At 41.0% G+C, this 19422-nt stretch overlaps 7 protein-coding genes across 7 annotated transcripts; 2 read left to right on the forward strand and 5 right to left on the reverse strand.

Annotated features, from left to right (window-relative positions):
- Positions 1-3: 3 nt before the first annotated feature.
- On the reverse strand, positions 4-1135 carry BCR41DRAFT_224419 (hypothetical protein). Its single transcript, XM_022020028.1, has one exon. It carries the CDS (start codon positions 1017-1019, stop codon positions 219-221), a length of 801 nt encoding a protein of 266 aa, XP_021884272.1. The 5' UTR covers positions 1020-1135; the 3' UTR covers positions 4-218.
- A 4817-nt stretch (positions 1136-5952) lies between these two features.
- On the reverse strand, positions 5953-6990 carry BCR41DRAFT_348412 (hypothetical protein). Its single transcript, XM_022023293.1, has one exon. It carries the CDS (start codon positions 6826-6828, stop codon positions 6052-6054), a length of 777 nt encoding a protein of 258 aa, XP_021884273.1. The 5' UTR covers positions 6829-6990; the 3' UTR covers positions 5953-6051.
- Positions 6991-7252: 262 nt separating this feature from the next.
- BCR41DRAFT_333255 (hypothetical protein) lies at positions 7253-8170 on the reverse strand (the record flags this gene model as incomplete). The annotated part of the gene is made up of 2 exons (XM_022021881.1): positions 7879-8170; positions 7253-7698 (listed from the first exon to the last, which is right to left on the reverse strand). Exons 1-2 carry the CDS (start codon positions 8039-8041, stop codon positions 7253-7255), a joined length of 609 nt encoding a protein of 202 aa, XP_021884274.1. The 5' UTR covers positions 8042-8170.
- Positions 8171-8393: 223 nt separating this feature from the next.
- Positions 8394-9956, reverse strand: BCR41DRAFT_348415 (Clp protease-domain-containing protein). The gene is made up of 6 exons (XM_022023294.1): positions 9724-9956; positions 9540-9611; positions 9288-9422; positions 9261-9263; positions 8796-9051; positions 8394-8591 (listed from the first exon to the last, which is right to left on the reverse strand). The coding sequence occupies exons 1-6, from the start codon at positions 9928-9930 to the stop codon at positions 8476-8478; spliced, it is 789 nt and encodes a 262-aa protein (XP_021884275.1). The 5' UTR covers positions 9931-9956; the 3' UTR covers positions 8394-8475.
- A 123-nt stretch (positions 9957-10079) lies between these two features.
- Positions 10080-10965, forward strand: BCR41DRAFT_319291 (putative RPA12-13.7 kd subunit of DNA-directed RNA polymerase I). The gene is made up of 5 exons (XM_022021345.1): positions 10080-10165; positions 10262-10367; positions 10491-10603; positions 10697-10806; positions 10905-10965. Exons 1-5 carry the CDS (start codon positions 10118-10120, stop codon positions 10927-10929), a joined length of 402 nt encoding a protein of 133 aa, XP_021884276.1. The 5' UTR covers positions 10080-10117; the 3' UTR covers positions 10930-10965.
- Positions 10966-11555: 590 nt separating this feature from the next.
- Positions 11556-15291, forward strand: BCR41DRAFT_348418 (rab-GTPase-TBC domain-containing protein). Its single transcript, XM_022023295.1, has 9 exons — positions 11556-11774; positions 11922-12035; positions 12183-12282; positions 12390-13123; positions 13220-13597; positions 13753-13991; positions 14118-14650; positions 14765-14979; positions 15087-15291. The coding sequence occupies exons 1-9, from the start codon at positions 11733-11735 to the stop codon at positions 15282-15284; spliced, it is 2553 nt and encodes an 850-aa protein (XP_021884277.1). The 5' UTR covers positions 11556-11732; the 3' UTR covers positions 15285-15291.
- A 419-nt stretch (positions 15292-15710) lies between these two features.
- Positions 15711-18297, reverse strand: BCR41DRAFT_348421 (cyclin-domain-containing protein). Its single transcript, XM_022023296.1, has one exon. It carries the CDS (start codon positions 18134-18136, stop codon positions 15728-15730), a length of 2409 nt encoding a protein of 802 aa, XP_021884278.1. The 5' UTR covers positions 18137-18297; the 3' UTR covers positions 15711-15727.
- Between the last annotated feature and the right edge of the window lie 1125 nt (positions 18298-19422).

The following is a 19422-nucleotide window of genomic DNA, read 5'->3' on the forward strand; positions in this document are numbered from 1 at the left end:
GAAGGGAATGGGACGAAACGACGGGATATGCAGACACGTAGCAGCCAATGCCACCAAAAATACATAGAAAGACGGAACATTTACACAAGGAGAGAGGGAAAGGTAGGGGGAGCTCGTGTCGTGTCGTGTCGTGGTGTCATGTCAAATCAAATCAAATCGAATACAAAGACATGTACATGTTGCACATATGGCTGGAGATACATTTTACATTTTACATTTTACACAGAGAGAAAAAAAAAAATTGAGCACAAAGCGTGCGGATGCGATAAAAAAAGATGTCCAGAAAATAGACAAATCCAACTCATGAACTCAAAAGCTTGGTCATACAGAAACAACATAAAATAAATATATTGCAAAATAGTGCGGGGGATAAAGGATTGGAATACAGCCATTTGCTGGGAAAAGAAAACACAGCAGTAGACAGTAGCAGTGCAACAATAGATCATTCTGGTTTTGGTTATTTTTTTATTACCTTCGCATGCTGACATACACTCCCCCTCTTCTGACTGTTGTTGTTCCTGAGACTCGGTGATGTCCACAGACTCTGCACACTCCTCGGCAACATATAGACGATCTTCAGTCTCACTTTCCATGAATGGAGACATAGGCGTCATAGGATGTTCTTCATCATGATGAGTGGGTGTGCTAAAGCCAGAGTCAGAGTCACTATCGAAACAGCTAGAAGAGGATTCGTTCGAGTATAGTTCAACGTCATCATAGAGCATGGTAGAAGACAGGAAAACATCATTGATGACATTCTTGGGTTGGCTACTGCCATCAAAGGAGATAGTGGGCTGAGTGCTGCTCGAATATACTACAGATGGAGTAGAAAGGTCCTTGGCGAGGACACCTGTTGGGGTAGAGAGGGTTGGTGCTGGGGATGAGGGGGTGATAATGTTAGCCCAGGGGTTAATGCTGTCATTCAAAGTCATGGCTGGTGAAGGGAGTGGGGAAGCTATCGTTGCTGCAGCTGCAGCAAGGTGATGGCTGTGATATGAGATATGGGATTTGGACATCATGATATGGATGCTGTGTAAGTGTGCGTGCGTGCGTGAGTGTGATGCGTGTGTTGTGAAAGAATAGAGCAAAAGGAAGAGCGAACGGGGCGGGGGCGTTCGAGAGAGGCGCTAGGAAATGAAAAGAATGAGCACGCGGGTAAAGAGGAGGGAAGAGAAGGCGAGGTGAGGAGGAGGAGAGGAAGGAGAGTAGAGGGAAATTGGTGGATGAAAACAAAAAAGAAAAAGAAGGAGAAATGAAAACGAGTGCTGATGAAGGAACCAAGAAAAGAGAAGCAACAAAGCTGATGGCCATGCTCATTATTATTACACATCTCTTATTTTCTTTAACCCTTTCTTTTCCCTTTGTAAAAATGTATCCGCCTTTGTTAGTCTTTTTTGTGATGGGTTGACAAACACAGACGAGCAAAGGTGTAAAGGGAAGGCATGGACGGTGATTTTTTGGATTATTTCTTGAAACTAAACCCACTTGAATGAATTGGATTCGCCAACCAAAACTGGACAACTCTGAGCAAGGTGGCCAAGTGGTGAAGTGGTGAAGTGGAGAAGCAAAATATAATCAAGTAATAATTATAGCAATTTGAATGTATTGTAGCAATATACACAATCAAACATAACAATACAGGGATAGAATACTGACCCAATTCATTCATTAGACCGTTAAAAATCCTATTTTTGTATGGGCCATCGAAAAAAGAAAAAAAAGACAAGATATCTAAAGATTGTTTGTTTGGGTCTTATTAACCCGCCTGTTCGTGTCTGTTGGCTGGACTAGGATGCCCATCCTACATGATCATAGGCGTTTGATTGGCTATTACTGTTCAAATATAAAAATCCGCTTATTTAATACCTTTGCTTTTTCAATCGCCCATTTGTACGTAAAACGATAAAATAAAACTTGTTTGTGTGTGTGCTGCAAAAGAGAGATGGGTGTTGTTTGTTTGGGTCAAATCTCTGTCTCCCGCGGTCTATTGCTCTCTTTTTTTTTGCCTCGCACTTGAAGATGATGGAAGGATGAGTGGCCATGAGTAGGCCCTTTTTTTCTCAACGTCCTTGATGTGATGAAAGACATGATATCAATATCTTATGTACTATTCTACGGCTCTTTGATCTAAAGATATTCTTGAAGATCCCTCAGCCCGAATATTAGCCACTCTTAGGAGTCATATAAGCCTGTGGTCATCGACACAGTCAATCTTAGTGATGTCTATGAAAGGTCAGACAGGGTTGCACCAATTGGGGTGTTCTCTTACATGTTTATACATGGGAATTCTTTTTTTTTTTTTTTTTTTTTTTTTTTGCTGAATGTTATATAGACCAATATTCTTCTTACCGGCCCATAGTAGATATATATATATATATATATATTTATTGCTGGCGAATGATGGGCGTGCACATGCGGAATACAGTTATCCTCTGATATTCCTCGTTGGAACACAAACAATTGTATGAAAACAACCACTAAGCAAAATACTGCATGACTGAAGAACACAAACGAGGTCCCCAGACTGTGGGTGGTCAGCATTGACGAGAGCATCAAAACCATGAAGAAAGAGGCATTGAGCAATCGTTGCAATCTTTGGTGATACAAATTTACTCAAAAAAAAAAAAAAAAAGTGATGCACAGATTTGAAGGGGCCATTTAGACTGACTCGCCTCCTTATTTTGTCATGATCCCACAGACAGAAAGGGGAAGCACTATTCATACTCTTCAAAACGGGCTGCATAGAGGTAAGCGACACAAGTTCGTCATTCACCAAACCCTTCTCCTTTTCTTCTTCCTCTTCATGACCTGATGCAATTGTCGATCGTAGCATTTATAGCCGTGTTATTATTTCAATTTCAATGATGTCTTACTACAGTGATTTTAACGGTATATGTATCATTCCATGAAGAGAGGCATCTACAGTAGTATCTTGCTAAATAAATCGCCGTCTACAGGGAACAAGTTGCATATTGTACCAGACTTTGTGAAGGGACAAAGTTGAGCTGGGAACTGTAAAAGGTAAGAAAGCAAAACACTGCCCATTCCTGAGTTTTTTTTCTTTTTTTTTTTTTTGCTTTCACATTCCAGCCCTCAGCAACAGCATCAATGTCTCGCGGAACAAAATATGTTGACATGTTATATATATATATATATCAGCAAAAGTATATTTATATAATGTTTTTGCTCATATAAAGCTTTCATCGTAACGTTCTCAGCCTAGTTTTAATACAAGTGGGCGAGGGTTTATCAAGCGGAGGGCTCTTTTCCTCATGTCACAGAAATTCTATTGTGTCCCTGTCAAATATTGCGAAACATCTCATTAAAATATCCGTCAAGTCGCACATGAGGGATTGTGCACAACAATTACAACAATGGGAACCATGAACCTCTTTCTTTTTTTTTTTGAGTTGCCGTAGAGAGATGATTTTCTTTTATGGCGCGCTGTACGTTTGAAATGGATCAATAGAGTTGCGGCTCGTGCTTGTGGCTAGTCTTTTACCAATGTGGCATAATCAACTTCAAACCAAGAGAGGAAAAGCCTTGGCGGCATTTTCCTTGCGCTGACGTTTTCTCTTTTTGATTTCAGCTTAAAAAAAAAAGAGTTCAATCACCCGACCGCTATGCCCTTTTTCCCTTATTACTATTTTATCAGCTTTGTATCGTCAGCATAGGGGCTATAGCAATCTAGGTGGCTAACATCAAAGGACGAACCTCGGATTTCAGAGGATAGGCTTACTTTTTCATAATTTCACGTACAAAGGCATGTTTATTACTTTTCATTTAATCCCCTCATTCATTGTGGGACAGGAATGGAGGATGGCTCTTTTTACTCAGCTAATATAGTTTGACAGATAAGCATGAGACTAATTGTGTGTACACTGCTCATCTCTTTTCCTCCCCACACCATTATGGACGCGGATAAAAAAAACTTCTGTTTCTTATTTTCTTGTACTTCCCCCGTGCTGATCAAAAAATACATATTTATGTATATATTATACATATATCTTTGGCATTCGTTTTTTTTTTTTTTTTTTTTTTACTTGATATATCATTTACCTTACCTCAACCATGGTTTGGTGTGGTTTTGACTGAGACAGGCCTTTTTTTTTTTTCCTCGCTATTGGGCTGCCCCATGTTAGTCTGTAACTTACTTGTTGTCAGTGATGAATAAATTAATTATCGCAAATTAGGAAAACCTGGCTTCGAATGAAACGATAGTATAAATATGTATAAATATATATAATAGTGCGATTGAGTTAAGAAAGTTATATTTTGTATTTAAAATACAGACCTTTCAATTTCTGGATACTTTCAGCCAATCCTTCATATTGCACTCTGTGTGAATTGCACAACAACTGGCCTAATAACGACCAAGCGTCATTTCGAGTGGATGAACGAATATTGTGGTTCAAGCCAATTGATAAGCCGTGCTCAAATCACTTGGAAAGTCAAAAAAAACTGTGAGTGAACTGCAGTTGGTTGTGAATAATAACATTAACAACACTCGAAAAGGGAATCAGTGTCGATCATGTCCTTTCAATCTGAACACTCAGATGTGCAACTGAACACAACAAATAGAAAAACGTGGCATGCATGGCCCCTCTCTTTTTCTTCCATCTTAACCTTCAAAAGCAAAAATATAACGATGCAGCAATGCAGCAATATATATAAATGTGTCTGCTCGATGCACAGGATTGAGGACCCGATCCGTTACCCATCCAAAATATCCACAGCCTGTCTATATGAAAAACGATAACCATGATGTGAGTTGTTTAGATTTTAAAGAAGAAAACGGGAGTATAACCATTCCCCTTGGTCTGTCTGTCTGTGTGACAATAAATTTAGACGCCAAAGTGAAAAGACTAATGTTTAAGATCGATGAGAGCATAGCGATCTCCCTTGCTTTTTTTTTTTTTTTTTTTTTTACTTTTCCATTTTGGCTCCGCCCTTACCTATCATTTTAATCAAAGGGAACACCTGCTTGAATATTCTTAATCTTCCAAGGGATACCAGTAAAGTATCTCGACACAATGCAGGAAGATCATAGCCAGTCGGATCCGTGACCAAACGGGTTGTCTATCCATCATGACGTCTTTCCGTATAGAGAAAACGGTGTGATTGAAGATTATAGAAAGCTTTGGGTCTGTTTCATTATGCCTACCATCAAGAAAAATTGGCTTTCGGCAGACATTTCCTCCGGCAATTAGGAAATGTGCAGTTTCCTTTTACTCTCCTCACTCCCCTGTCTTTTTTTGTCATACCGCAAGGTTGATACAGTCTAAATATAAAGTATTCCTTTCTACTGGAACAGACCATGGAGGCTTGACGAACTATGCTCTGCAAGTTGCACTTTGCTTAACTGGTCAATGTTGGTAAATAAAAGATCTATTTGAACACAATGTGTGTGTATGCAACGTACACATGCCGTCCAAGGAGTAGACTTGCCTGGCCTTTTCTCTTCTCAGATACAGTGGAATCTCGATAATTGTACACTTTTGTACAAATTTCAAATTTGATATATTTCTAGGCCATTGGTTGGCTAAGAGCCTTACTCTTTTAAAAAAAAGTATTCTAAAAAACCCACACTCAACTGGAGTAGGGGAATCAGCAGAGGATTTTTAGAATAGTTTTTCATGAATTGTGGGCTTCTTAGCCAATCAATAACCGAGAAATATAGCAAATTCGAAAATTGTACAAAAGTGTACAATTATCGAGATTCCACTGTACCATTTTCTCCACTGCCTGACGGTTTGTAGTGGTGAAATAGGGGTTTTTGGTTTATATTCCATTCTGTCCCACGAGCCGGATAACCAAAAATAAGGGCAAAAAAAAAAAAAAAAAAAAAGTTAGGAGAGCGTGAGAAATCATAAAAAAAAAAAAATCAAACTGTATTCTAATACCCAATTGGCATTCTCTCTGACTTCCTTTCCAAGAAAGTTTTTCGTCCCAGAGGCAGGAGTACTAAGCGATACTTTACTCCTATTTTTTTATTTTTTTTATTTTTTTATTATTATTATTATATATTATTATTTCTGTATCAGGATTTTCCTAAAGCAGATCTATGTCGACTTGGATTGAATCCGTAGGTTCATTTCGAGTCAAGACGTGATAGGCCGTAGTTGTGATCCATATAAGGTCTTCAGAGTCCATGTCCTCTACACGGACACTGACCAAATATGTATGTCGTTCATCAATTCCATTGGGATCGTACTGAAGAGAAAAATTAATGGGGAAAGCTCTACTTTCATTTGGGCCTGTCGTTATCAGCTGTGTTGCCAAAGTAACTGAGGGTACATCCATTAGAGATACGTCTAGTAATTGGACCTGGACCTTGCTATTAGGCCCAATACCCGCAGCTGAGGAGGGAGTTGGTACAGTTTGGGAAGCGACAACTTTGCCAGAAAGCGTGTTCAATGTGATTGGCTGCTGACTCTGCATTGTCTCATTACTTGGGGACAAGTAGCTGATGCTGACGTCTACATTGTCAGAGGGACATCCCATGGTGATTACTGAGAACCGGCTTGTTGTAGTCCATTTTAATTCCTCGTTCGCTGTTGAGACATCAACCACTCGAGCAGCAATGGAAATACTCTGATTAGGTTGTACTTTAGTGATATCGTATTTGAGTCTGAACGGAATCGGAAATTGGAGGTACTCTGAGGACCCAGTAATAAAAATGTATTCGCCCAAGGTGACTGATGGAGCATCCATGAGCGACACATCCTGTAACTCTACTGTGAGACGACTATTGGGGCCAAGCGCTGTAGGAACGGAATTCGAGTCTTTATTGGCTTCAGCGATAATATGGCCAGTTAAAACAGCCATTGTGGTGGTCAAGTATACTAGTGCGAAATTGATACGGCGATAATTAAGCGTGTAAAAACGTGGAAAAGAGCAAAATTGAAGGAAGCTGAAAAGACCGCGCAAAGAGGAAGTTTCTGGAATGGTTTTTATAGTTGATGATAAACCGTTGCGATAAGAAAAAAAAAAAAAAAAAAAAAAAAAAAAATATGCATCAGCAAATGCTTCCTGTGCCCATTTATCAAAAACACGTTTATGTTCATTTAGTGATCTGATGAGCACAGCACTTCTTGATCAAAGCAATATTTAATTGACTGATGTTGAACAAAAATGATCCGAATAAACGTGAAGAAAGCAAAATATGTAAATGTGTATGTATCAAGACTTGAGAATATTTATTATTACTTTTTACATGAGTACTACTATAATGTTGTTTAGTGACTTTCTCTTAGAAAGCCAAGGCAGCTGCCATCGCCATAGCGGCAGCCGCCGTAAAAGCGTTCTTGACTGACAGGACGGCACCAGCGCTTGGGGTGTTGCTAGGGTTGGCACCAGGGTTGGTGGTGGAAGGGGTTTTGCCGTCATCGTTAACACATTTTGACTGGTCGAAGGAGGGAGCAGAATTCACCAAAATAACATCAGCGCATTGGTAAAGAGGGCTGTCACCTCCATTGTAAACAATCTGGATGGTGGCATTGGTGTTGTCAGCCGCACCCTTGAAAGAAGAAAGATCTAAGGGCAAGCAAGAACTTCCAGGATGATTGACTGAGCTAGAACTGGCAGGAGTAGAAGCAGCGGCAGTGAAATCAGCTTCTGATGGATTGTTGCCATAAGCGACATTGATCTTGATCTCAGCTTTCACATGACCACTGTTGATTGTAACGAATCCCTTTGCTGTTAGATTCGTTAAAAACAAAACAAAAAAAAAAAAAAATTAGCAATCAGGATACGAGATACGAGATACGAGATACAAAATACAAGGCACGACGGGATACATGATGCATGGAAAGGTATGCTGGGTTGTCGTCTTTTTCTAAGGGAAGCGAAGGGTGACGCTATACAGATATCACTTACACAGGGGGAATTGAGAACGTTGTCCTACGGTTGCGAAACCTCCACAGGGAGCAATAGGCTCGTTATCTTCATTCAATCCACGAGTTGGTGGGTAGTCGAGAGTATAGTGGGCCATGGCAGCGGAACTGCAGAGGAGCAGAGTAGCGATGGAAAGAGCCTTCATTTTTATTTATTGTGATTGTAAAAGTTGCTGCCGATTTATGTACAGAAGAGAATGTGGATGGGAATTAGGAAAGGTTGGTAGAGAAAAAAAGAGGGAGATGAGGCCAAGGTGATTGACTATTTATGCTATCAACGATTGTATTTAAAAAAAAAAAAAAAAAAAAAAAAAAAAAGTCATTCTGACAGTTGGATCAATGGGTGTACAATCTGGTTGTTTGCCTGTCAAGAGTACCGCCCAAGTCCTTGTCAAACATTTGAGCAATGAGATCAGTTTACTCAATTCTATTCAATAAGTGTACGTATATGTACAACACAAAAAAATATGGCACGGGAGACACAAGCCAACTCTGTTTGGTTAGAATAAAGTTTTATTATTCATGTTTATATTTGACAGCTGTCATAAAAAACTAAAACAATGCATGATGTTTGTTAGGATTAGCTGCTTGCGCCCAGCCCAACTGAACTGGGGCGCTTCTCTAGAATTTTGTCAATTAATCCGAACTTGAGGGCCTCCTCAGCATCCATAAAGTGGTCTCTTTCAACTGCCCGTTCTATTAGAAAAGGAAAAGAAAAAAAAAAAAAAAAAAAAAAAAAAAAGTAAAAGGGTGAGATGCGCTCAATGTTTGGAGAACAAGGTTTAGATGTGATTAAGAGCAACTTCCGCTTATAAAAAAGGTGTCTTCTATTTAAATGCCTATATGAAGGTTCTGCACGAGAAGCAGGAAATTCAATCCGGAATGAACAAGAGGTCTTACCAATGACTTCAAGATCTTTGACATTGCAGTGCTTTTGATAGATCTTATTCAGTCTCTCCCGTACCCTCAGAATCTCTCTGGCATGGATCGCAATGTCACTAGCCTGACCGCTGGCGCCTCCGCTAGGTTGGTGCATCATGATACTGGCATTAGGTAAGGCATATCTTTTCCCAGGCTCGCCAGCCGCCAGCAGCAACGAGCCCATAGAGCAAGCTTGGCCATTACAGAATGTTGACACGGGCGATTGAATGTACTGATAAATAATTGATATTAAACGAAAGGTGATCTTGTTAAATAAAAACTCCAACGGCTGCGCTGTTGTCTTTCTGCCATATTTAGTAGACTTGTATTACCTGCATCTATGTTTGTGGGTTTATACCATATATATAATGATTCAGTTTTTTAACAGCAAATTAAGCGTCGTGGAGCGCATAGCTCACGCAATCGGTGCTTAAACTTTTTTTCCATAAAAAAGATCGCTTTTTGACTTACTGTGTCGTAAATCGCCATTCCTGCAGTTACACTTCCTCCAGGACTGTTAATATATAGGCTGATAGGCTTTTCTGGGTTCTCTGATTCCAGGAACAGTAACTGTGCTACGATCAAGGCTGCTGAATGATCATGTACCTAGAAGTCTCACCCCAAAATCGAGTTTTAACTTATCATTTATGGATTTCTCAGGAAAAGGGGACGTGATAAAGCGATGGAGCGTCAATAGAACGCGAAGGAAAAAAAAAATCTTACAGGTCCATTGAGACAGATGATCCGGTCTTTGAGTAAACGGGAGTAAATGTCGTACGATCTCTCTCCACGAGCCTAAAATTCAGCGTGCGATGCATAGTTATATCCCCAAATGGTATGAGCACAAATACTACGATACTCATAGCATTTCTTATTTACCACTGGCACATACATTTCAAATTCTTACCGATTGTTCGACAACAAATGGGACTAATGTCTGGGCATGCGGTTCCTGCGACCAGTCTGAAAAGATGTTGGATAGAGTACTGCTTCCAAACTGTGCAGTGATGGTCTGGTGAGCTCTCATCTGGGAAGCAGAAAGAGATAATGGACGTACACTGGCAGGCAGCTTTGCCACTAATCGCCCAAAGGCACTCAAGACGGTGCGCGACATTGATTAAGGAATGTTACAGTTGAAAGAGAATGCGCGCAACCATCGGGTTACTTTCATGGCGCAACTGTCATGCACGTGAGACAGTTATGGTGACTGTTCTCATCTCAGTCAACACAAAACAGTTTTTTTTTTTTTTTTTTTGTTGTTGTTGAGCAAGCACCTCATTGTAATACTCAAAGCAATTGTCATGTCAAAGTCAAAGTCAAAGTCAACACCATCGCTTAAGCCCGACACTGTAAATATGCATGGGAATAGTAAAGGTTCATACTCGATCCCATTTTGCCGGAATATGTATCTTTAACCATGAATATGATTCTCAATACAATTTTAGGTCGGCTCCCTGATCTTTTGTCCAGAGTGCGGCAACCTACTCGATATCCCTGGAGAGGACGATCTTATTGTTTGCAATCTTTGCAGCTATACCCATCAGAGCATTGGTATGATGGATCTTCATTTCATAAAACATCAAACAATAACAAAAAAAAACTGGAACCTGCGCTTGTAATTAGACACAATGTTCTAATTGTTCATGGATCTGTTTACTTTACGTTCATTGTCAGATTTTGAGGACTTTGAAGTAGTTACAACAAGTAAACCAGGAGCTTTTCCCTCTGTGCTCAGAAACAGACGTGATGATGTCCATCGTGATATCAAAGATGCCACAGCAGCTATGGTAGAGTGAAGTAGTTTAAATGCCATTTTAAAGCATTCCACGAATTTTAAGGAATGGACCACCTTTATTAATATTTCTACATTTTCACACTAGGTTAAAGAGCCATGTCCCAAATGCGGTAATCCAGAGATGGAATACCATACCATGCAACTACGATCTGCAGATGAAGGTCAGACAGTCTTCTATACCTGTCCCAAGTGCGCGTAAGTATCAATAGCTTCCAAAACAGTCAACAATATAAATAGAGGACTAACTTATTATATTTCTAATCTTTCTTATCCTCTCTTCTTTTGCGTTTTAGTTACAAGGCAAAGCTTAATAGCTAGAAATATCATCATAGACCAAATATACTATAATTTACGGAAAGACATATGCAATATTGAAGAAAGTGATCGTAAACAGGGCGAAAAAAGTGGATTAGCAGTCAATGGAAAAGATGAAATGACAAACAATACGATGTAACAGAAAAAGAGAAGAAAGGCGACCGATCGTTAGGATTTTTCTAAATCCATACAGCAGAGCTTGGGGCTCAATGTTTTAAGAAAAGACGTCCCACCCAATCAACCTTTCATACTTATGCTGTGTCATTAGGATATGGACGTGTGGTATCAATACGTTTTCTCAAAAGAAGAAAAAGGACTCTTTTACTTTCAGGATTCATGTGCACGAGGGTCAATTGTTCACAAATTTACAATGTATAGACTTTATCTGTGCAGAGAGAGATATAAATGGTTGTTCATGGCAATTGCTTAACTTTACAAGCCATTCAATTCAGTCAATTGGTTATTTTGTCATTAACGAATTTCGCCGGATGGTCAAAGCTTAAATTGATCACATGACAAGCAGAAACTCACCAAAAGCTTGGCATGACCTTTCTTTGTCGACTCTTGGCCTTGGCTTCCTTGCAATTACATGAATATAAAACATTCCATTCATTGTCTGGTTCACATCTATTTTTCTTTTCTTAATCTTCGTGATAAAAACAAAAAAAAAAAAACAGTATACATTCTCAATCTTTAGCATTTGATTTCAGTAATTAAACGCATCTTTTAAATTACTACACACTACACATACTTATTTCTCGAGTCGTTAGTATCAAGTAACAGTTCTACAAAAAAGATCCTACAATATGGATAACGATTCACTGGTCGCACAAATGGAGGACTTTGAGGTATGTGTGAAAGGATATGTTTTGTTTGTGGAGTTAAGATAATATTAATTAGCAGATTTTTTTTACAAGTACATGCGTTGTCTGGCTTTAATAATATGTCGTCTCTCATCATCACCACCTCTCCATGTTTTTCCCCCCCTAAAATAGATAGGTAATTCCGCCATGTTCGCTCAGCCAAAGCTGTTATTCACACGACCTAAAGTGTTTGTCAAGACAACTGCAAAAGACGACTTGCCAGGTTTTCTTACTATAATTGAAACGGTATGATGTCCAAGCGACTAAATTTGGGTTTTTTAAATGCCAAGACCAACTTTGCACACCTGAGACGGCTTGTTGCCTTATCGTACTTTGATTCTCATAAAAGCAACTATTTCGCACCTTTATATCCATCTAACTGATATTCTTTAGGCCAACCACGACCATATCATGTCGTGGACTCCTGAAGCGTCCATTCCGGGCCTTGACGATGACTCGTATGTGGATATTTCCAGTCAGGGCGACCATGAAGGTATGAAATCACGAGCTCTGACAATGACGAGAATGATAAATTTGACAGGGTCTTAACCCTTCAACGCACGAATTCCTCGTATTCGGACTGCTTCAAAACTTCAATAGAGATGACTTTCGTAGCTCCACCACGGTCTCCCAACCCCAATCGTCGGTCATTTCATCCGTCAGATTACGCTGTTTCCATTCCATTACAAACCATCTATTCGCTGATCGTATATCCACCTCGTGTTAAAGATCGCCATGGGTCAGTAATTGTGAATTTGATCGGAGGCGAGTCTTTACCAGCTTTCTATTTTCACGAAGATGGAGCAGGCAAGGCATCTACAGCAGGACCATCCCTCTGGGATGGGCAGGAGCTTTTGGATCGTATGGGGGAAGTAGTCGATATTGTCGGAAGCGCCATTGAGCCAGGAGTGTATTTAGTAAATGCTTCACAGGCTGATAAGATCAACCACGGAGCAGCTTCTCCTCCACATCCCCTCTCACCTAAAATTCAAGATCGTCCCTTGGAAGATACCCATCATCAACCAAAAGTAGACGAAAAATCGGACAAAACGAATCCTGCACATCCGACCGAGCAGGAGACCACTACACAGGACTCAGCTACTTTGCGTCCAGAAGGCACATCAATAACTAGCCCAATTACGGTAGAGGGAATGCGAAGACGAAGATCATTTTCAGGACATCATAGAGACAAATCTGTCGGAGATGTCCATCAACAGTTGGTCTCCGCCAATGGATCACTTGCGAACGGATCCTCTAGTGGATCTTCAGGACCCACTTCTGGTCGGTCAAGGACACCATTGCCCTTCGAAGGACACATTGATCCCCTTGTCAATGTATGTCATGGTTTGAAAATACATAAGTTTTTATTGAGTTTTTCTTTCTTTTTTCATTGAAATCAAATCTCATGGTCGTCTGTTTATACATTTTAGTCTGTTAAAGAGCTGCGCTGGAACATCTTGGAGCGTTTCTCGCAGGTAGCCAGATTTTCACGAGATACTGCCACCAATATTTTGGATCACCCTATTACCAAACAAATCCTGCCTCCCCATGTACAGCAAAAGCTTCAGGATTCAGAAGCAGCTAAAAGAATGATGGATGAATATGACTCTGCTCGCGTGTATCTGGCAAGATGGGCCGCAGCTGTTGCAGATCAAGGTGATCGTGAGCGCCGGGAGATGCAAGAAATGGAGCGACTCCAGAATGGCACATCCCATACAGGAAAGCACAGAGCACATGGCAGAGAGGGACGACGTATCAATGATCATGAGGACGAGGAGGGACCTTTGGGCACATTCAATGTGCTTGACGTAAGTGAGCATTTGCACACATGCCTCCTCGTAACGAGATTAACCTTTTCACCATTATTATTGTTCTATCACAATGTTATACTGCGCTGACACTTTACACTCCATACCGTCATACTGAAATATCCGTGATGGCTATTTTCGCTCCTCATCACCAGCTGGAGACAGAGTGTTCCTTGATTCATCACACTAGAACCGAGCCGCTCTCGCCCATGGACTGGTTTGCTTTCTTTGATGATGTAGGCCGGTTGACAGTTTCAGAAGAGCATGTACGAGAAGCTGTCTTCCGTGGTGGTATCGATCACGATATCAGGATCGAAGTCTGGAAGTTTTTCCTGGGCATCTATCCATGGGAGTCGACCGAAGCCGAGCGTGTAGCCATTCGATCAATCAAAGCGTAAGTCCAATATAGTAGTATGTGTGTTGTACTGGAATAGAGCTAAAATATTTATTTGAATCTAATGAGTCTTTTTTTTTTTTTTTTTTTTTTTTTAAAAAAAAAAAAAAAAATATGAAATTACAGTGAAGAGTACTACGCTCTTAAGCGAGAGTGGTTTGATGACGCAACTGTTCAGGATACAGAAGCCTTTCAGGAGCAAAAGCTTCGGATTGAAAAAGATGTGCATCGAACTGACCGAACCATCTCTTTTTTTGCATCAGAGACGCTACCTAACCCAGCAGGTGACTTTACTGGTGTCGGTTCAAATGAAAATCTGGAGTTACTGAAGGATATCCTTTTAACGTACAATATCTGGGCTGCAAAGGACCCATCAGTACGTCCACCACCATTGTCTACAGACAAGCCATCTTTGAGTACATCTTCGTCCACTTCGACAGAACCTAACCTCTTGGAGGGTTATGTCCAGGGGATGTCGGACCTTTTGGCACCTGTCTTTGCTGTAATGGGAGATGAAGTGATGGGCTTTTGGGCCTTTGTCGGGTTGATGGAGAAGACGAAAAAGAACTTTTACCGAGATCAGATTGGAATGCAGAGCCAGCTCGAGACGCTTGGGGAGCTTATTCAAGCTCTAGACCCCAAGCTATACAAGCATTTAGGTGAGTTCTTCATTTTATTGTTGTGTCTACACATCTCACTCGCTCCTTATTCCTTTTTGAGGTGTAAGACTCATGCATGGTACCTTTTTATTTTTATTTTTATTATTTATTTAGAAAAATGTGAGGCTTTAAATTTCTTCTTTTGCTTCCGCTGGCTTTTGATCTGGTTCAAACGCGAGTTTGAGTGGGTTGACATTATGAGATTATGGGAGGTTCTCTTTTCCGACCACCTTTCGACACAATTTCATTTATTTGTGGCTATGGCGATTATTGACAAACATCGAGATGTGATAATGGACCACCTGCAAGGCTTTGATGAGATCTTGAAGGTTTGTTGTTTTTATATGTATTGTTAATATAAGGGAAATGATGCATTGAAGCAAAAGTCTGATCAAACTTTCTCTCTCTCTTTTTTGTTCTTCGTTTTGTAACATAGTACATCAACGATCTCAGCATGACGATAGATCTTGAAGAGACATTGCAAAACGCCGAAATCTTATACCGGAGATTGGAACATTTGATTGAGACTGTGAATGCTAAGCGACAAGCGGAGGAGGCTGCTGAGGTGCCGGCCACCACACCCGAAATCCCTGCCACTCTTCGCAACTTACTGAAAGCTCATAAAGACCATTAGTTTACGTTATTTTTTTAAAATAAAAAAAATAAAGTAAAATAAAAAATAAAATTAAAAAAAAAAGACCATTTACGGCAGTCGTGTTAAAACAAATTCGTATAATTCTTATGAGCACAATTTAAGCACAAAGAGTATACAGTTCATGATTGACTTTCTTTTTTTTTTTTTTTTTTATTTTTTTATTATTATTATTTGCTATGCTACATGAAAAGTAAAAGAAAAGAAAAATGTGAAAAGCACATAAAAGAAGCTTAAAAAAGAGAGAGAGAAGCTATAGTACAACAAGCAACAATAAGAAAAAAGTGAGGGGGGAAGGAGTAAAGCATTATGAGCGAAAAAGTTAAAATATACAAATACGAATCGCAAAAACTAAGAGATAAAAAAAAAAAAAAAAAAAAAGAAAAAGAAAAAGAAAAAAGAAAAAAAGTAGTGTTTATCATTCATCACGCCAACGTTGTTGGGTAATACATGTGAAGGCCATTTGCTGAAGAAGAAAGAGCTTTGCTATGAGCAACAACACGCTTTGCAGCCTGTGTTGTGATCGCATAGAGCGAAAGGCTATCCAGAGGTCCCCAAAGACGGGGGTCAACGTCGTAACTTGATCCACCACCATTCATGTTTTGTCCGCATTCTACAGAGTAGCATGATGGCTCACATTTGTTGGATGGATAAGATGGGGGAGTGGCTGGATGACAGATATGACGACCTCCAGTTGGATGTGGTGCATGATGGATCGTTTGCGGGGCGCCATATACATCGGCTCTGGATGAGGGACGTCGGCTATACTCTGGATCCTTTTCCAATGGATGGACTGCGCCTTGTCGCGAAAAGCTGTTGGGCATGGACATGGCGAAGTGAGGTTGTTCTTGACCATAGGATGTAGAAGAGTATCCAGTCATATCGATGTAATAGCTTCCGGATGCGCTTCGTTGATGCTCGCCTCTGTATGAAGCTGACAATGAGCCACTGCTTGCTCGAGATGAAAGCGATGTTGGCTGTTGAGAACGCTGCTGGTGGCGTTGATGGTGGAATACTGGGGATAAACCATTATGAAGTACATCCTGGCCCGGCGTCCCTATCGAGAGACCCATTAGAGCACTCACAGATGATGATGACGAAAAACGTTTGTGTGTAGGGACGATGACAGGGGCAGCGCAGGTTGAATGGGGCAGTGCTCCATCATAGCCAGCGTTGCTCTCCTTGAGATCGTCAAAAGCGATGTTAGCAGATCGTTTGCGCTGAATGGGTTCCGGCAATCCTTGTTGATAAGAGTATGACATATCAGCAGGTGACGACATGTATGACGCTGAAGAACCATGGTATGACGATCCAATGCCGGCTGATTGCTGTCCTGAACTGTGTTGTATAGTGGAGGATGACGGAGGCAAGGAGACGTACTGATGATGCTGAGACGGATGTCCTCCAGAGCCATGTACGCCTTGACTTTGGTGACTATAGGCAGAGGATGTCGAGGGCACCCTCTGATAGCGGCCAATGGATGTGTTGCTCCTTTGCTGCAATTGCTTCACGTTGTCAATGTAATTTGAGATAGAGGCCATGGAGAACGGAAGCGAGGGATTTGACTGCAAGCTACGGCTAATTTCCATTGCTGATCCATGGGATCGCACTGACGTAGTGCCTGAATCCACCGGTGTGCTAACGGTGCTAACGGTTTCCATTGGGGAAAGCGGAAACTGGGCTGCGGCTGCCTGTTGTTGATAAGCAACCTGGTGCTGCGATGGCATGTATGTCCCGGTGAATTGAGTCAAATTGGCGAGCCATTCCGAGTAGTGACTGGAACTGGTGAAGAGTCTAAAGTCAATACCATTGAGAAACTGCATCTCCAGATGGTTCACATCCTTGATCTTCATGCCTGTGATATCTGCCCATGTCTTGTTGGTGAAAGTGTTGTCATCCAGAAATTTGTTTGCAAGGATCAAAGCCCCGGTGAAGAAGCGGTATTCGGCACCATCCCCGGTGTTGACGATTTTGTTTGATTCTTTGAGGTTGATCATCAATTGTTGGATGTATTTAAGAGACAACAAAACGACACTGGGAGAGAGGAGTGTGGCGCTAAGAACATCTAGACAGAATTTACGAAACATTGGTTTTGGTTGAATAATATCTGATTCAGACAAGATTCTACGGTGGGTTGGCCGAGTTTGCGGAGCTTGTTGCACCTGTGTAGCTGATGGATATGTAGAGGCAGCGGATGCTGATCTTGCTGGTGAGCACGAGACCATTCGTCTACATGTTTCGCAAGGACAGGACGATGTAGTGTAGCCCGGCAAGGGAGAAGAAGGGATGGATGATGGAGGGGTACCAAAACAATGGCTGTTGCGACTTTTGTTTTTAGGCGGCTGATGACCATAAAGTAGGTAGCATACCATGTGGGCAGCAAACTCAGCCAGCTGAGCTATTGATTGTTGCTGATGCTTTCTGTTAGAGGTCGGGGACTGGATCTGGTCCGAGTTAGGGCCTGAGCTGGGATTGATGTTGCCTACTGGGATAGTAAATTTGGTATTGATGACCAAGGGAGACGGAGCTTGATGCTGCCGTTGCTGCAGGCGGTGGTGCTGTTGTTGCTGTGGTACAACTTGAGGACATGTGGCTGGAAAGACGCTCGATGGAGTTGCTAGATATTTCTGTTGAGATTGCCTTGGCTGTGTATGCTGTTGTTGTTGATGCTGTCGAGTAGGCGAGGGGCCTTTATAGTTTTGAAAGGTCTCTGCTTGACTATAGTAAGGTGGTGTAGGGTGATGGTAAGGATAGGAAGACTCAAGGGAGGAAGCTCCAGATAGAGGATGCGACTGCTGCTGTTGCAGGTGCGACTGTGTTGTTACTGGATACATCTGTGGACTCGACGGTGACCAGGAGAGGGTCAAGTCGGGTAGAGTTGAGAAAATGGGGGGAGGTGGCACACTTGGCCCACAATAGGAACAGGAGAGATGTAGAAGATTGAGAGTAGAAGGAAAGAGGATTGGACCAGGCCAAGAAGGATGTGAATTGGTTGAATTTGTTTAACGCTGATATGAGATTGTAGAATAGAATAGGCCAGATTCAATAATAAGACAGGAAAAAAAAAAAAAAAAAAAAAAAAAAAAAAAAAGATCAGTCGGGTGTAAGTGTGGTTGGCTATGGTGGGAAGGAGGAGGAAGGGAAATGAAGGACAAAGGAATGAAGCAATGAAGGAATGAAGGACAAAGGAATGAAGCAATGAAGGAATGAAGGACAAAGGAATGAAGCAATGAAGGAATGAAGGACAAAGGAATGAAGCAATGAAGGAATGAAGGAATGATGAATAGTGGGCTGGAAACAATAAAATAAAAAAGAAAGCAAGCAGGGTGGAAGCTAGTTATTATCGAACAAGGGCGGCAAAAAAAGAAAGCCCCGGGCGCAGGACAAAGGAACAGGGCGAGACTTTGATTGAGAGCATAGCGCCCATCATTGGTTTTCCTTGGCCCTATTATCTAAAGGAGCTACATTATTTATTTCTTTATCTTGACCTGACACAGCGGCGCTCCTTCAGAGCAATTGTCGGTTATTATAGGAACAATCTACTACTTCCACTACTATGGCCTCTACTACCGTAACCACCACAATTATAGACTAACCTTTAACCTACATCTACTTTTTATTTTTTTTATTTTTTTATTTTTTATTTTTTATTTTTTTTTCTACGTTAGTCTTGCACTTTTACTAGCTGTCTACTGCTGCCCAGAGTAATCCTTATTTTCGGGTGTGTATTGGAGAAAGGAAAAAAGAAAATATGGAATGGGGACAACGGGGACTGTGGGTAATAGGATATGATGTGATATGGCTATGGGATGGGGGAGAGTGCGGTGCGCGATAGACTGACTGGATTGACTGGGTTTTCAATCCTTCGTTACAGGATGGGGTTGACTTTATTCACTAGGTTATGAGCTAGGCTGGGCTTAATAGTATACAATAATAATCATGGAACAACAAGACAACAGAGCAGGCTGGAGGCGAACTCTATACCACTCTTGAACTTTTTTTTTTTTCTTTTATAACTGATTCTGAATAACCTTACTGAATTCATGAAATAGTTTTATGCCTGTACATGTACAGCAGCAGTAAACATGTATAAACACGCTATTCATTTTTAGTAGGCTGA

The sequence above is a fragment of the Lobosporangium transversale genome (assembly GCF_002105155.1).
Source record: "Lobosporangium transversale strain NRRL 3116 chromosome Unknown BCR41scaffold_7, whole genome shotgun sequence".
Lineage (NCBI taxonomy): Eukaryota > Fungi > Mortierellomycota > Mortierellomycetes > Mortierellales > Mortierellaceae > Lobosporangium > Lobosporangium transversale.

What these genes read in the sequence shown, in the direction of transcription:
- BCR41DRAFT_348421 (XM_022023296.1), bottom strand. Translation starts at nt 18,136, where the DNA reads ATGTATCCAGTAACAACACAGTCGCACCTGCAACAGCAGCAGTCGCAT.
- BCR41DRAFT_348415 (XM_022023294.1), bottom strand. Translation starts at nt 9,930, where the DNA reads ATGTCGCGCACCGTCTTGAGTGCCTTTGGGCGATTAGTGGCAAAGCTG. An exon ending in CATTTGTTGTCGAACAATCG is followed by an intron (nt 9,612 to 9,723) that starts GTAAGAATTTGA and finishes GCTGAATTTTAG; the next exon opens with GCTCGTGGAGAGAGATCGTA. An exon ending in TCATCTGTCTCAATGGACCT is followed by an intron (nt 9,423 to 9,539) that starts GTAAGATTTTTT and finishes TGAGACTTCTAG; the next exon opens with GTACATGATCATTCAGCAGC.
- BCR41DRAFT_348412 (XM_022023293.1), bottom strand. Translation starts at nt 6,828, where the DNA reads ATGGCTGTTTTAACTGGCCATATTATCGCTGAAGCCAATAAAGACTCG.
- BCR41DRAFT_319291 (XM_022021345.1), top strand. Translation starts at nt 10,118, where the DNA reads ATGTCAAAGTCAAAGTCAAAGTCAACACCATCGCTTAAGCCCGACACT. An exon ending in CTATACCCATCAGAGCATTG is followed by an intron (nt 10,368 to 10,490) that starts GTATGATGGATC and finishes GTTCATTGTCAG; the next exon opens with ATTTTGAGGACTTTGAAGTA. An exon ending in TATACCTGTCCCAAGTGCGC is followed by an intron (nt 10,807 to 10,904) that starts GTAAGTATCAAT and finishes TTTGCGTTTTAG; the next exon opens with TTACAAGGCAAAGCTTAATA.
- BCR41DRAFT_348418 (XM_022023295.1), top strand. Translation starts at nt 11,733, where the DNA reads ATGGATAACGATTCACTGGTCGCACAAATGGAGGACTTTGAG. An exon ending in GCACATTCAATGTGCTTGAC is followed by an intron (nt 13,598 to 13,752) that starts GTAAGTGAGCAT and finishes CCTCATCACCAG; the next exon opens with CTGGAGACAGAGTGTTCCTT. An exon ending in GCCATTCGATCAATCAAAGC is followed by an intron (nt 13,992 to 14,117) that starts GTAAGTCCAATA and finishes ATGAAATTACAG; the next exon opens with TGAAGAGTACTACGCTCTTA.
- BCR41DRAFT_224419 (XM_022020028.1), bottom strand. Translation starts at nt 1,019, where the DNA reads ATGATGTCCAAATCCCATATCTCATATCACAGCCATCACCTTGCTGCA.